At 60.6% G+C, this 15,834-nt stretch overlaps 2 protein-coding genes across 4 annotated transcripts; both read left to right on the top strand.

The window, feature by feature from the left end:
* Positions 1–3,781: 3,781 nt before the first annotated feature.
* SEPTIN5 (septin 5) lies at positions 3,782–12,513 on the top strand. Of its 3 annotated transcripts, none has more exons than XM_019755927.2 (12): positions 3,782–3,928; positions 4,078–4,088; positions 8,646–8,742; positions 8,848–8,934; positions 9,180–9,303; positions 9,412–9,546; positions 9,667–9,784; positions 9,918–10,019; positions 10,736–10,832; positions 10,919–11,054; positions 11,299–11,401; positions 11,509–12,513. In XM_019755927.2, the coding sequence occupies exons 1-12, from the start codon at positions 3,886–3,888 to the stop codon at positions 11,563–11,565; spliced, it is 1,110 nt and encodes a 369-aa protein (XP_019611486.1). In that variant the 5' UTR covers positions 3,782–3,885; the 3' UTR covers positions 11,566–12,513. The 3 variants fall into 3 exon arrangements, with proteins under 3 accessions (XP_019611486.1, XP_019611485.1, XP_019611484.1); XM_019755926.2 differs by having other exon boundaries at positions 3,783–3,928; positions 4,075–4,088; XM_019755925.2 differs by lacking the exons at positions 3,782–3,928; positions 4,078–4,088 and adding an exon at positions 7,408–7,977.
* Positions 12,514–12,634: 121 nt separating this feature from the next.
* Positions 12,635–13,924, top strand: GP1BB (glycoprotein Ib platelet subunit beta). Its single transcript, XM_019755928.2, has 2 exons — positions 12,635–12,774; positions 13,040–13,924. The coding sequence occupies exons 1-2, from the start codon at positions 12,765–12,767 to the stop codon at positions 13,642–13,644; spliced, it is 615 nt and encodes a 204-aa protein (XP_019611487.2). The 5' UTR covers positions 12,635–12,764; the 3' UTR covers positions 13,645–13,924.
* Positions 13,925–15,834: the final 1,910 nt, after the last annotated feature.

Below are 15,834 nucleotides of genomic sequence, written 5' to 3'. Positions count from 1 at the left end.
TCAGGGTCAGATAGTGTTGCCTGACAGGGGCAGGCCCCTGGCCAGGCTGGGAGCAGGTCACACCTGTTTTCAGGAACAAGGACGGGCCCCCAGGCCAGGGTTTAGCTATTTGGTCTCACCACCCTCTGCACTCTGCTTCCTGGGCTATGCATGGGCAGAGCACCCACTTCCAGCCTGAGTCTGGGCTGCCCCAGAGAGGACCGTGTAGGTGGAGCGCTGCAGAGTGCCCTGGGCCCTGCTCCCTTTACCCTCCGTGGAGGTGGGCTGGGAAGGTTGAACTCACCTTGCAACAGACTAGGAGCGACCCTGTGAGACCACTGGGAGAACCAACATCCAGCATCTGCTGGCAGGAGAGGGGCGACCCCTCGACCCTGATTGTCCTCCCCAACCATGTATGGCACACTGAAGAGTGGGGGCCTTCAGAGAGGGACACGGGACATTGGGGTACAGTCCCCCAAGCCAGAAGCAGGTGGACACAGCACAGCAGTGTCCAGGACAATGTGGCAAGAGGGAGGGGAAGAAGAGGGGCTAGATGTAGAAGCTGGCAGAACAGGTGGGGAGGGGGCAGCATCAGGGTGGGGTGCCCACCGAGGAGGGACCCTGAGCAGAGCAGCCTCCATGAGCCACAACACTAAGTCCTTCTCTGGCTCCTCACTGAGCTTGATCTTGGCCTGCTCTGAATACTGGTTCCACACCTAGCAACAGATTCCCAGGGGTGACCTAGAGGACCCAAGCCCCACCTTGGGGCCAGTTGGGGTGGGCTGAGTGACTCACAGCCTTAAGCCTATTTTGGGCCTTCCCTGACATTCCCCCAGGGAGGGCCCCACAACCTGCCAGGCACTGGGAGAGTCTCCCCGGCACCAGGGCTTCTCCGGGGGGCAAGTCAGAGCAGAAAGGGGTATCTCAGGGCTTCTGGCTTCCGGGATGCCTGAAGTCCCAAAGACAAGGTCAGGTCTCGTTCTTCCCATGCTGCACATTGAGTCCCCACCTTCCAGAGAGCTTGGACCAGGGGTATGTCATTGTCCTCAGACACTCAGGGTTTGTGGCCCCATGTACCAATCCCAATGTAGGAATGCAGACGAGGTTTTCATTTCATGTTAGAAAGATTTCTCTTGAGTGGATTAAATTTGTTTTGAGCTGACATAAAGTCCTTCTGTGTTGTGCCTCTCATTTTGGCCCTTTCCTCGAGGACATAGTCTGCCCTCCGTGGGCTGGCATGACCGGCAGACCCCTTTCCTCCAGTCCCCCTGTGAGGACTCTTGGTGTCTCACCTACTGCACCAGCCTGGCCTCTGCCTCGTCCTCAGATGGACTGAATGTTCTAGAGCTTTGTCATCAGCGACCCCTGATCCCCCTGACCTCTGTGTATCACCTGGAGCAAACCTCTGGGCCCTGGCACCTGAGTCACCTGCCAACCACTTGTCCTTTTGTCACCATCACTGTAGTTGACTCTGAGACCCTCAAGCCCTTTCCTTTTCCATCCTGTGACCACGCAGACACCCATGATTCTGTGTAGAGTGGGGAGAGACATCACCGGGCTAAATGCGGCCTCTTGAGAATTTCTTAACTAAAAGAGTTTTTGTTTTTCATTTTTTCTAAAAAGCGTCAAGCTATTTGTAGACCAAGTTGTTTGAACAGATTTTTCTGGATGTAGCTTATTTTTTCACTCATTAAATTCTTTTCTGTATGAATTAAAAAGTAGCATTTTTTTTTCACCCAAGAGCGTTTTATTTACTTTCTATGTCACAGCCAGCACATTGTCAGCCTGCGAGGGAAGCAGACGCACTCCCACTTGGGGAGGCTGGGGTTTTCCTCAAGCCACAGCCTGTAAGTAGATAAAGGTGGCACACCCTGCTGCTCCCGCTCCATCCTGACACGCTGTTTGATGGACAAGAGCCGTGTTAAGTGTTTTGCTTGGACCATTCTGTTGGCAGTGTCCAGGCTGGAAAAGGTGAAGAGGCCTGATGATGTCCCACCTGACAGAACTGCAGGCGCCCTACAAATCTCTAATCCAATTGCATTTCTGTCTGTACTCTTTTGGAGCACATTTACCTTAATAAGAAAGATCACATTTATGTGGTGCCCCTCGTCCTTTTGGTCTCCCATCTCCAGAATTGTTTTAAGATCCAGAATCTTGTTCACGTGCACCTCTCACCCTCTGGATGAGCTATGCTCTTGACCTGCAGTCCACTCCCCTCAAGGCCAATTTCAAGCCACCTGATCCAGGACTGCCTGGAGTCCCCTCCCCTCAAGTCCTGAGGAGGGCAGCTCTGTCAGAACCTTTTGCAGGGACATGTCTGCCTCATCAGGGACAGGTTCCTGTTTCTCCTCCTTTGTCCCCACAAGCACAGGCTTGCATGGGTCAATCCATGCTAAATGTCCTACTGTTGTTTTTCACTGACTGATTGAACCATTTTGCAAGGCTCCAGGACCCTGAGATTGGGTTTCCACCAAGTCCCTCAGGGGCTGATGAAGGCTCAGAAGTCATGCCTGGCACTTCATGTGTCCCCTCCCGTCCCATTCCTTTATCCACAATTCCAAATTCTCCAAAGCTCTGAAACTTAAAGGTCTTCAAACCTCGGCAAAGCCAGACCTGAACTGATGTGCAGACATTTATTATGATCATTATTTATTCCAGTTCCTGTGACTAGTCATGCTTCATGACAAAAATCTTAAATGTGTTTGATCGCGAGGTGCAGCCCCAGGTTCTAGAGAGTTGTCATATAATGTACAATATATACGAAGAATTCTGAATTCTAAATGCACCTGGCACCAAGGCTTTGGATGAGGAGTTGGAGCAGTGAAGTGTCCCCACACTCATCACAGGTCTGGACTAGGCAGAGCTTCCGGATGCAGAAAGGGTAGAGAGATGGGCTTTGACCACAGAATTTGGCTTAGGTGACTTTTACACTAAGCTTACACAGGTCCTGCTTAGGTGACTTTTACACTAAGCAAGCAAATAACTGTGTGCTAGGTGCTGGTGTTTTAGAGATGGAGGAGCCCCAGGGCCACCCATCACCCCCAGCCCAGGGTCCAGTGGAGGGAGCAAGGAGCACATGAGGAGCTAGAGGAGAAGGGTTTCCTAACTATGGACAGTGCATCAGGCCATTTCCCTCCAAGAGGCCCTCACCTGGGGAGGTGGTGACCACAGGCCCAACTGTCCCTTTCTGAGGGACGGAAGGCTCCACATGTGCCACTTGGTGGCACTCCTGGAAGGTCCAGGCCGAGGGTACCAGAAGTGATAGTGACAAAGAGGTCAGGAAGCACTCATGTTAGTGACTTCCGTGGACTCATTGTAGATCTGGGGCCTCAGCTTCCTCACATGTAAATGGGGTGCAAGCCCTGGCCTTCCCTTCACAGTGCCCCTCGCTGTTGGATCCCACCATTCTCAGGGTGGTAGTAGTCTGCCTGTGGGTCTACAGAGCAGAGGGGGTTTGCAGAGCAGGGGCTGGCATGAGGCTGTGAGAGACCCCAGGGGGCATGCTTTACAGAAGGGCCATAGGCGGATGGTCAGAGGGCCTGGCAGGACCAGGGGCTGCTAGAGCGGAGGGAGTCAGAGTCTGGGCCTGGAGAGGGGGACACAGGAGGTGGGGCAGTGTGTCGGGCAGTGGGCACCGCACCCTGGCCGGATGGAGTGGAGGGCGTAGCCCAGAGGCCAGGGGCTGCGCGAGCGCGGGCGGGTGGGGGGTGCCCAGGACCCCGCCCCCGCGGGCCGCGCTGGGTCGCGCGTGGGCGCGGCGGGCGCCGATTGGCTGTTGGGCGCGCGGGCGGGGCGGGCGGCGGCGCGCGGAGGGCCGGTCACCCCGCAGCCGGGCCTCGGCCTCAACGCTCGTCACCGCGCCCCGCCCGCGCGCCCGCCGCCGCACATCCCCCGCCGGCGGCCACCATGAGCACAGGCCTGCGGTACAAGAGCAAGCTGGCGACTCCAGGTGAGCCCGGCGCCTCCCCGCGCGCCCGCGCGCGCCTTTGTCCCCGCCGCCCGCCCGCCTCTCACCGTGTCTCTCCGTCTCTCCCCTGCCCGCCGGCCCGGACCCGCCTGGACCCGGACCCCGACCGGACCCCAACCCTGACCCAGCAGAGGACAAGCAGGTACGTGCGCTCCGCCTCTTATCCCGCTGGCTGTCACCCATTGTAGCACCTACGCCTCCGGCGCCCAGGCGCGACCCCGCCCCCGCCAGCCATCACCCCGCCGTCACCCTGCCCTGTCGCGATAACCGATTGTCAGCCTGGGCAGTTCTGCCATGTATGGGGCTGCGAACCGGAGGAGTGGGTGCCACGCCACGGGGACCTGGCCTCTGACTCTTACAGCAAGGGCATGCACCCCTCCCAAGAAGGGGGTGCCCTGTCCCACTGGTCCAGCGCCAGCATCTCCATGCTGACCTGGCCTTAGGCCATGTGCTAAGGGTCCTGAGTGAGGCCACTGTTTATGACAGGCCACAGGCGAGGGGAGGGGTCTCTGTGTTCACCCACCAGCACAGAGACCCTGAGCAGCCCCACAAGGGAGCCTCTGCCCACCCACCTCACTCCTCTGCATCTTATGCCCCCTCACCCCACACACCAATTTGAATGGGCTGATATGTGGCCAGGCCTCTTCCCCAGACTGGGAGCCTCCAGGGCCTGGTCTGAGTCATCCCTGAGCCCAGCACTGGTCTTCCATACTAGTGGGTACAAATAGGCTTGTGGCCACCCAAAGGGGCTGGCTTGGTCCCCACCCTCCAGGAATGCAGGACCCAACAGCAGGCTGGCCTGGGCACCCACTGTGAAACCCAGATGAAGTCAGGGTTAAACAGAGCTGGAGACCCCAAGAGTGGGGTGAGGATGGGTAACCAGTGAGGGCTGGTGGCTCTGGAACAGCCCTGCTGGGGCCTCTGACTTGAGAACAGCCATGTTTGGGGGAGAAAAGGAGGGCCCAACTCTGGTATCAGTGTGGCCTTGGCAGCCATGGTCAGGGATCAGAGTTCACCGGGTAGGTGCTGGGTGGAACCCCGAAGTCCTGGCCCAGGGTGCGGCAGGTGGGCCAGAGGCAGCCTGGCAGGTAGGGTGAGGGCCTGGAGTCACTGGCTGTCTGGTGCCAGTCTCCTGGCAGGGATGTGCCCCGCCCTGAGACACTCAGGCTTGTAGGGAGGGGCCCTGTCAACCTTACCCTGCCAGTGAGGGGCTCCCCAGGGAGCCCAGACGGGGAACTGCCTCCCCATCATGGGCAGTCAGACAATGCCTGAGATGCAGGGACACATGCCACCAGGCTATTGTTTAAAGGAGAGAAAGAGGGGAGGCCTGGGAGACCAGCCCCCACTGCTTCTCCTGGGCCTGCAGGCACTTGGAGTCATTGGGCTGGGCAGTTCTGCCCAGCACCACCCAGGGACCTATCCTGCGGAGGTGTGAGAGTCTTCAAGCCTGTGTCTGCCCCCCACCCCAGGTCAGCTAGGAGCCAGCCTCACCCATACTCTGCCCCAGGACCTGAGGGAGAGGGCACCATGCAGGCAGAAGGGGAGCCCTGGGATCAGGGCCAGGGAACCAGGTGTTTTGGGGCAGGATCCCATGGGCCTGGGGGAGCATGTGTGGCTTCACTGTTACCAGTGTTGGTGATCGTAGCTTGTCCACACTCTGTGAAATGCGGTGGGGGAGCTCTGGTGACCCTCTGTGCTTCTGCCACATTTCAGGCAGTGGGGAGTGTTCTGGTGGCTATGTGCCCCTCCTCCAACCCCCACCCGGTGTCCGGCAGAGATGGGGTCTCCCTTGACTCTGGTGGCAGCTTCCAGAGCTGACGCTGGTGATTCTAAGAATGGAAATGCCTCGAGAGTCTCAGGCTGTGGGAGGAGGTGGGCGCAGCTGTGTCTAGGTCTCGGGAAGCCCTGAGGGAAATTTGTTGTGCTTTGGAACCAGAGAAAAGGAGAGGCAGGGCCCCTTCCTGGTGACTCCCTAAAGGAGTCCACAGGCCCTGTCTGGGCACAGTTAGGTGATGGGGCAGAAGGGTTGGGAGCTGGGAGTAAGACTCACTCTCCTGAGCTGTGCCTTACCAAAGGGGAAACTGAGTCAGTCTGGGAGCAACAAACTCCGTTAGACACCAGGCTGTGGAGTGCTGTCTCCCTCTCAGCCTGAGGCCCAGGCCCAGGTCTTGCTTCCTGGGGACGCCCTGGACCTGAGATGTCAGCCTTCTGGGTGGTGCTGAGGCCATGTCCAAAGTGGTCCCAGGGTAGAGGTAGAGTGGGACTCAGCCCAGAGGCCGCCTGCAGGTCAGCATGGCAGAGGGCTGGGGCTAGTGAGGAGGCTTTTTCAGAGCAAGGACTGGGGCCCTGGCTGGGAGAGCTGGGGGTCCCTGTGGCTTCCCCCGGCTCTCCACACTCTCCTCTTAGATGAAAGGCTCTCCTGTTCCCAGCTGTGGGCCCACCCCTCCTCCCCAGGTGCCAGCGGCCTCCAGGCCCCACAATAGCACCACGAGCCTGGACAAGGGTACAGAGGCTCCTGCAACAGGGGTGGGTGGGGGAGAGCTGGGGGTGCTGCCTGTCCTTACAGACACACAGAGTCCAGGGGGCACTTCGCTTCAACCCCAGCTTTTTAGACCTCCTTTCCTGCCCAGCTGGCCCTGGCTTGTTCACATTCTGTTGGGGTACTGGAGGGGGTGATGAGGGTTTGTGGCTCAGAAGACCACTGTGGTCCTTGGGGTGGCCACAGGGGGGTGAGGGCTGAGCTGACTGGAGCTCTCCAGTCCCCATATGCCCAGTCCTGTGGGTCAGACCAGGCAGAGAAGCTCAGAGGGAGTGCCCGCGGGGAGAGGGCCCATTCCACACACCCAAATCTCTGTTGGCAAGGGCTGTCTAGGGACAGCTGTGGCAGCACATGGGTGGCAGTCGGGTTTGTAGAGCGACATGCTGACTGCAGCTTCCAAAGTTTCGGAGGTAGAGCTGGGTAGGCGGCTAGTGCTCTGGTCCCCTTCCTGCTGCAAGCCTCCTTGGGCCTGGGGCGGGGATGGAGGCAGGTCCAGGCTGGGGAGGTGGGCCCTATCATCCCCCTACATGTCTCGGGGACCACGCTGGTTAAGAATCCCCCAAGCATGCACACACACACACACACACACACACACACACACACACACGTGGGAGGGGGCAGGTCAGTCCCAAGCAGAGGGAAGGGGGCAGTGCCACGAAGGGTGTGTCCGTAGGTAGTGGGGCGCCGTGACACTGCGGGCGGTTTTCCTTCAGAGACTGCGAGGCGAGCCGGGTACACCGGCTGGTCCCGCGTGGGTGCGCGTGGGGCACGGGAGCGGCCTCTGGCGCCCTCTAGCGGGCGGAAGCCACGCCGCAATTATGGGGGGGGCGGGACGCAGCCGCCACAGACGCAGCGGACCCCCACCCCTATCCCCACCCCTCGAGTCCGCGGGTGGGACCCGGTCTCCTCTCCCCCTTCTCCACCTCGGTTGTCCCGACGCCTGGATTGAGGCCGCAGGTCCGGCAGCTGAGCTCCCCGTACTCGCTGCGCCGCGTTATCCCTGCGCCTGTACTCGGTCGGCCCTGCCCTTCACGGCAGCTTTCCGGTGGCTCCGCCCGCGGCCCAATTTCCAGGCGACCGTTTCCCGGCGACAGCGCGGGCGGGGCGGTCTCTGCGCGGAGCCCCGCCTCTGGTTCTCGTGCTGAGCAGGGCCGGCTGTGGCTGCGACGCCGCGCGGCTCAGGGCGGGTCCGCAGAGGCAATGGGGATGGCTCGCGCGGCCTCCAGGGTCAGCGGCACCCCGGGTGGGCCACGTCCCTTCTCCCGGCCTCAGTTCCCGTGTCCCTAAAACGGGAGTGAAAACAGGGCTTTAAGGCAATACCGCGCCTAAGTCCCTGGAGAACGCCGGGCCCGTGTTGGCCTGACCCGGTCTGGGGTCCCAAGGCTCCGGCAGGGTCTGGGGGGTCGCTGCGATGGACTCTCTGGCAGCACCCCAGGACCGCCTGGTGGAGCAGCTGTTGTCACCGCGGACGCAGGCCCAGAGGCGTCTCAAGGTGTGTGTGGAGAAGGGAGTGGAATGTGGGTCAGTGTGTGTGTGCCCGCTGGGGCCAGGCCCCAGGGCTCTGGGATGTGACAGGGGCTGGCAGGGCAAGGGTCCACAGGGGGTGGGCGCCGGACCCGCCAGAGGGGGAGGCTCAGCACTGCTGTCTATAAATAGCCCCTGCTCCACCATTGCAGCAGCCAGCCACCCCCGCGGCTGGATGGGAGCCACATGGGGCCTCCCACCCCCTGGTACACTCAGGGAGGGGTGAGTATTGAGTCCTGGGCTTCTCCCCCCTATGAAGGGTGGAGAGAATGTTTGAAGGGGCTCGGTTTTGGTGTTCTCCAGCGAGGACAGTGTGTCTGCTGTGGCCTGACATCTCCCCCTACACATACACACACACACACACACACACACACGCACACACACACACCAGTTTTGGGTCCCTGCAAAACCCCTCGCTGAAGCTGAAACAAGGGTGCCTTCATCAGCCACCCCCCAACCTGCCTTCCCACCTCCAGGCCTTTGCCCGCAGTACCTCACCCCCTTTCTTCTATTGGAACACCCCACTCTGGGAACTTGGTCCTCTGCTTCCGCCTTGCCTGAGCTTGGTAGGGAACAGGGCATGTGGCTACCAAGGAGCCCCAGAGTACCCCTGACCTTCCACACCCCTGCCCCCAGGATATCGACAAGCAGTACGTGGGCTTTGCCACGCTGCCCAACCAGGTGCATCGGAAGTCAGTGAAGAAGGGCTTCGATTTCACACTCATGGTGGCAGGTGAGTGGGCGAGACTCCCAGGTGGGGTGACTGGGGCCACTGTTTGGCCAGGCTGTCGTGGGGGCCTTGGACCTAACCCAACTCCTTCACTTTACCTGTGAGCAGGTGAGTCAGGCTTGGGGAAGTCCACACTGGTCCACAGCCTTTTCCTGACCGACCTGTACAAGGACCGGAAGCTGCTCAGTGCTGAGGGTGAGTGGACCTGTCACTGTCCTGGCTCTGGTTCACACCCTTCAAAGGGTGCCCTTCCAGGTCCAGCCCCACTCCTCTCTCGTGACAGCATGGGTCTCCTGTTCAGGGGTCAGGAGCAGTGGCCCAGACCACAGTCAGGCCTTGTGGCCAAAACACTAGGATGGATGAGAAGGGTTCTGGCTGCCCAAGGGGGGGGGTGGTGAAGGTCAGAGAGGCCCCTCCAAGCCATGTCCCCTTCCCTGAAGAGCGCATCAGCCAGACGGTAGAGATTCTGAAGCACACAGTGGACATCGAGGAGAAGGGCGTCAAGTTGAAGCTCACCATTGTGGACACTCCGGGCTTCGGGGACGCCGTCAACAACTCTGAGTGGTGAGGAAGGCCTGGCTGAGAAATGGTCCCTCCCCAGGCTGACCCAGGCTTCCCCCGGGGCTGGCGGGCCACCTTCACAGCCTGGCCTCATGCGCCCCCTGCCCACAGCTGGAAGCCCATCACCGACTATGTGGACCAGCAGTTTGAGCAGTATTTCCGTGATGAGAGTGGTCTCAACCGCAAGAACATCCAAGACAACCGGGTGCATTGCTGCCTGTACTTCATCTCTCCGTTTGGCCATGGGTGCGTAACTGTCCTGGGGCTAGGGGCCACCCACCTCTATAAAGCCCCACCCATAACCCCATAGCTATCCCGACCCCATCACCCCCACCAGCCCTTCACCACCCTGGCTGCCCCCTGCAGGTTGCGACCAGTGGACGTGGGTTTCATGAAGGCTCTGCATGAGAAGGTGAATATCGTGCCCCTCATTGCCAAAGCTGACTGTCTGGTCCCTGGCGAGATCCGGAAGCTGAAGGAGCGGGTGAGCCTGTGTTGCAGTGGGGCCTGGCCCAAGGCTTGGGCTGAGAGCACCAGGTGTGCTGATCCCAGGTGCCACCACATCTGGCCCAAGGGACCTAGCTAGCCCTGAATCTGATAGCCCTGCCCCACCACAGATCCGGGAGGAGATTGACAAGTTCGGGATCCATGTGTATCAGTTCCCCGAGTGTGACTCAGACGAGGACGAGGACTTCAAGCAGCAGGATCGGGAACTGAAGGTGGGCAGGGAGGCGCCCGGAGAAGGGCTGAGCCCGGGCCCAACCCGGCGGGGCCAGGGATCTTTAGTCTGGGCAGTAGAGCTCTTTCACCTGGCCAGAGAGGGCTAGGGTTTCCCATGTCTCTGCCTGGCTTGTGGAGTTGGGCCCCACGTGGTTAGTGAGTCATGGAGCACTTGCCAGGACCCAAAGCCACAGCTGCTGGCCAGGCCCCCACCGTGACCCTGCTCCTTAGTCTCCCTATGGGTCACCAGCAGAAAGGCCCAGCCAATGGCCACAGGGCTATGCATGCCTTGGCTCCCAGAATTCTGTGCTCCAGAGGGTGAGTGTGGCTTTGGGTGCCCCAGCAGCTAGAGTAGTTATGACCAAGTCCAAGCCAGGGAACAGGTGGCCACCAGGCCAGGAGCAGGGTCAGGCAGTCCCTTGGCCCCAACCAAAGTCAGCAGGGGCATCACTAAGAGACATGGTCTCAGCCGGTCAGAGGCCCTAGGGTGTAAATTGCACCAGCTCTGGCGTCAGCTGGCAGCAGAGAGGTCAAAGGTGGGGGTGGAGGAGAGGGGGATGGGGGGGCGGAGTGATGACAGGATCCCTTTGGGAAGAGGTTGTTGATGGTGATGCTAGAGGGGCTGACCGGGCACTGAGTGCCCACGCCCCTCTCCAACCACAAACCCCGAAACCATACTAACTGGGTGTGAGCCATTGCACCTGCGCATCCGCAGGAGAGTGCGCCCTTTGCGGTTATCGGCAGCAACACGGTGGTGGAGGCCAAGGGACAGCGGGTCCGGGGGCGACTGTACCCCTGGGGCATTGTGGAGGGTAAGTCCAGGAGGTGCATGTGTGGGGGGTGGTGGGAAGCCTTCCCTGGGCCAGCACCCCACCCACTGCCTGCTCCTTCCCCACAGTGGAGAACCAGGCACATTGCGACTTTGTGAAGCTACGCAACATGCTCATCCGCACACACATGCACGACCTCAAGGACGTGACGTGCGACGTGCACTATGAGAATTACCGTGCACACTGCATCCAGCAGATGACCAGGTAAGCCACGCCGCCCACTCCAAACCTGGACCTGCACCTCGTGGCCCCAACCATGTTTCCAGGACCTAGCCTGGTCCTGGCTGCCCACCTAGACTTGAACCTTGCCCCAGCCCCGAAATTGGCTTCCCAGCACCTTGTGTCCCCAGAGCCAGCCCAGAAATGTGGGGGCTCAGGAGAGCAGCCTTGGTAGTGGCAGAGTCAGCTGAACCTCCCAGTAGCACTGTCCCTTTTGTCCACCCTGCAGCAAACTGACCCAAGACAGTCGCATGGAGAGCCCCATCCCCATCCTGCCGCTGCCCACCCCCGATGCTGAGACGGAGAAGCTCATCAGGATGAAGGATGAGGAGGTTGGTGAGGCGGTGGGGGAGGAGCAGGGGCTGGAGCAGCGGGAACTGGGCCAGGCCCTCATCTAATTTCTCACCCACTCTCCATTGTTCCTGCTCCCAACCCCCAGCTGAGGCGCATGCAGGAGATGCTGCAGAAGATGAAGCAGCAAATGCAGGACCAGTGACCCCACCCCAGCCCCACACTGCCGTGGATATACTGCCAGTTTCCAGGCTGGCCCTTCCCACCCCTGCACCTAGACCAGCCTGGACTCGACCCTGGATTCATCTTGATCTCCAACAGGCCTGGACACAACCCCAATCCCAGAGTGGCCTAAACCCGGACCTTTCCCATCCTGACCTGGAGACTCGGGGTCACAGCCCCCAACCAACCCTAATTTATTCTCAGCATCAGCCCCTCCCCTCATTTGTATCTGCTTTCATGGGGCCTGGGCAACAGCCCCCACAACAGGCCCCCTCTGGCCTTGGGGGAGCAGGAGTTAGGTTGGGCTTCACTTTTGAGATCTCTCCCCTTCCAGAAGGTCACAGCACTCAGATTCCAGGCCCTACTCAGGCAGGCGGGTAAACCAAGGCAGAATAGGGAGCAGATCCCTCGGATCTTGGACCTATTCCCTCACCCCACTGCCACAGAGAGGATTTAGGAACCCTGTTCTCCTGTTCCCCCTGGAGCCCAGCATATGCTGAGACCTCCCTTTGGGTGAATGTGGGCCAGATCCTCTCTTCCCTCCTCACCCGGTGTAGCTCAGCGGGGAGTTAGGTTTGTAGAAGCACTTAGGATTGCTCCAGACCCAAGGAAGCCAGCTGGCTGCAGGGAAGGCTGGCTGGGGCTGGGATGCCTCTGATAACCTATGCCCCGCCCCCATGGCTGTGGCCTGCGAGGGCTCCAAAAGCAGTGGGTGGTGGGCCATCCCTGGCAACCCTCATGCCTAGTCTGCGTTCCCCCCCTGTCGCTGGAGGTCCCTTCTTCCCTGCAGCACTGTTACCCTGGGTTCCCCAGCCCTTGCCCCCCCCCCCCTTCCACCGGCATGAACCTTTCCCCATGACCCATTCTCCAGTTTTGTTCAGTTTTGAATGCGGAGTCCTGTCCTGGTGACAGAACAATGTTGGTAAACGTCGCAGCGGGTGTCCAACTGCTCCTTGCAGAGTGAGTGGGGGCGGAAATGCGGGCATCGCGGGTCTTGGTGATAGCGCTCTATCTGTGGCCGCAGCGCCTGTCCGACAACCTTGGGGTTATTTCTGGAGGGGCGGCTGCTCTGTGGTGGGTGCAACTGGAGCGCAGCAGCCTGGCAAGAGCGGAGGCCTTATCGCCTAGTTCTCTGGCAAACGCTTCCCTCTCCAGCACAAGCCGGGCCGCCATTCTCTCGCCATGGGCTTCGGTGAGTCTGGTGGCGGGCCAAGCCCGGCTCCCTAAATAGTTGGGCTGGGAGACGCTCCCGTCGTTTTGGCTGCAGTAGGAAGAGGTTTAGGTCAGACTTAGAGGGGACTTGAAGCCAATACGCGAGGTGGTCGGGGTGGCGAGGTTTGCATACAATGGGGGGGGGGGCTGCAGGACTGGAGCCAGGCTCGGCACTCCGGGTGCTGAGGGACCCCCACCCAGGTGCCCTGCAGGTCTCCCGGCTCACCGCGGCGCTTCCCTTTCAGGGCCGCGCGGGGCGCTGAGCCTGTTGCTCCTGCTGCTCGCGCCGCTGAGCCGCCCGGCCGCGGGCTGCCCCGCGCCGTGTCGCTGCGCCGGGACGCGAGTGGATTGCGGGCGCCGCGGTCTGACGTGGGCCTCGCTGCCTGCCGCCTTCCCACCCAACACGACCGAACTGGTGCTGACGGGCAACAACCTGACGGCGTTGCCACCGGGGCTGCTGGATGCGCTTCCCGTGCTGCGCGCCGCGCATCTAAGCGGCAACCCCTGGCGCTGTGACTGCCGCCTGGTGCCGCTGCGCGCCTGGCTGGCGGGCCGCCAGGAGCGCGCGCTCTACCGCGACCTGCGCTGCGCAGCGCCTCCCGAGCTTCGAGGCCGCGTGCTGTCCTACCTGGCAGAGGAAGAGCTGCGCGCCGCCTGCGCGCCAGGCGCGCTCTGCTGGGGGGCGCTGGCGACACAGCTTGTGCTGCTCGGCCTCGGGCTGCTGCACGCACTGCTGCTGGCCCTGCTGCTGTGCCGCCTGCGGAGGCTGCGAGCCAGCGCTCGCGCCGCGCATCGCTCGTCGCTGACCGCCCCACTGATGGCGGAACTGGCCGGAGCCAGTGAGTCCTGAGAGGAGCGGACTGGCGTTGAGCGACGCGGGCCTGCCAGCTCGACAGGACCCTGCCCTGAGGAATCTTTGCCCTAAACTGCACCCTCTCATTTCTGCCCAGGCCCCATCTCCCAGGCCCGCCAGACCCTGCAGGCCCTGGTCCATGGGAGCCCGGCTTCTGCACGCCCACCCCTAGTGCAGCGAGCCCACGCCCTGGATGCTTAGGCAGGTCCAGGAGCCCAACTTCAGCCCAGACCCTGCGCCCCCCCAACTCCAGTGAAGAATAAACCCCTTCTCCCAATCTGACCTGTCTCTATACCCTCCACCTGGGAGCCCTCTTCCTCAAACCACAGAAAAAATCCTGAGAGGTGGTTCAAGGGGACACATCAATACATCTTCATGCACCCCAAATAATCTCCAAACGAGGTCAGTGAGTAAACTCTTCTTAGCCACTGACTTGCGCAGAAGTTCAAGTAGGAAGGCAGAGAAAAATCCAAAGAACAGTGACACTATAGGATAGTGAGGGACACGGGAGAGTAAGGACACTGGGGACAGTGAGGACTCTATGGGGAGACAGAGGACACTTTGGACACTGAGGATTCTGGGGACAGTGAAGATTGGACAGTGAGGATAGTGTGTGAACAGCAAGAACACGGGACAGCAAGGACACAGTGGGGAGTGGGGACACTGTGGGGACAGCTAGGACACTGGGGAGTGAACACAGGACATTGACATTGTGGGGCAGCAAAAACACAGGATAGTGAGGCCACGGGACACAGGACACTGGGGACAGCAAGGACACGGGAAAACAAAGACACGGGACAGTGAGAACACGGGACAGTGAGGACACTGCAGGACAGTATTGTGTGAGAGAGTATGCTCTGAGTGGCACTTTCTGCGGGTCAGCGAGGGGCCACAAGGTGGCTCAGAGGACAGCTCCAGGTGTGAGGTTTCCCCGATGGCAGTGACCATGTCGTATGGGATGGATTGAGGACAGTGAGGATGGTCTGTGGCCTACCTGGGGCTCCCTGGGCATCTAGTGAGAAGCTCTGGAGGGCAGGTGGGTGGGGGCCCAAGCCATGAGAGGTAGGGTCCATGGAAAGTCCCTGCAGGGGTGAGTGGCTACCAAGGGGTTGCAGAATCTCTGGAATCATGTCTTCCTCTTGCCACCACTTTCTGTGGGAGGGCGCCTCTGACTATGCAGACCAGCCAGGGCCTTCTCAGTGTCTTCAGTCAACCCAGACCCCAGGTTGTCAACTAGGGCCAGGGACTCCTCTGTGGGTGCCCCAGTGCAACACAGGCTGCTAACAGGGGGCCCGGGTACTGAATGAGGGGCTGACACTTCCTCAATACTGGGGTCCCGCTCCCGCCCCAGGTGTGGCCTCCACCAAGCCGGCCCTGTGAACAATGAAGGCTGCTTTCCATTGCTCCAAACAGGCACCCAACGGAGCCTCAGGCCTGGGCCTTGGCTGCCTGGCACAGGAAGGCCCCGGCCCCCATTGACCAGGTCGGGGAGGCTGCTGCTGACATGGTCTTTGTCCTGGCTTTTGTGGGACAAGATGGATGGCCCTCCGGTTGGGCTGATGCTATCTCGGGGCTGCCGGTAGGACGTGAGGCAGGAGCCACCCCCGCCTTTGTGGGCAGGTGTGGGGCATCCGGCCATTCCTACAGCCTTATCATCACATCGGAGACGATGGCCCCTTTGTACAAATGAACTGCCACCCTTCCCTCCCCAGGGGTGGCCTAGCACCCTTAAAGCCCCTGGTGGGGTCAGAGGTGATAGTTGTTGTCACAGCAAGGTACACGGGCAACTCTCTAAACTCATTCCCAATGTGTTGTAGGCTGGGGGTGTTCCCGCTACTTTCCAGAGGAGGAAACTAGATCCCACAGAGGGGTCTCCTGCTGAGTAGAGCTTCCTCTGTGGCTGAGACCAGGCTCCTGGGACTCCTTTTCTCCTCCTCACTGAAGCTCTCGGGGGAGGGGAGGACAAATGCAGGGCCCAGGAAAAAGTGGCCCAGGGGTCCTAGGTGACCCAGCCAGAAGGAGGAGGCCTCCTGGGCTGGATCCAGTGAGTCCGTGCGGACTGGTGTTGAGCAACGGGCCTGCCAACTCAACAGGACCCTGCCCTGAGGCCCAGACCCCAACAGGAACTGTTGGGAGTAGTCAGCAGGAGCCCAGCTCCACTGCTCACTGCCCACAGGGTTGAGGGCT

This window comes from Rhinolophus sinicus, linkage group LG16 (genome assembly GCF_036562045.2).
Source record: "Rhinolophus sinicus isolate RSC01 linkage group LG16, ASM3656204v1, whole genome shotgun sequence".
Taxonomy (NCBI): Eukaryota; Metazoa; Chordata; class Mammalia; order Chiroptera; family Rhinolophidae; genus Rhinolophus; species Rhinolophus sinicus.
Note: the sequence above shows the minus strand (reverse complement) of the source record. Positions and strands in the feature narration are given on the sequence as shown.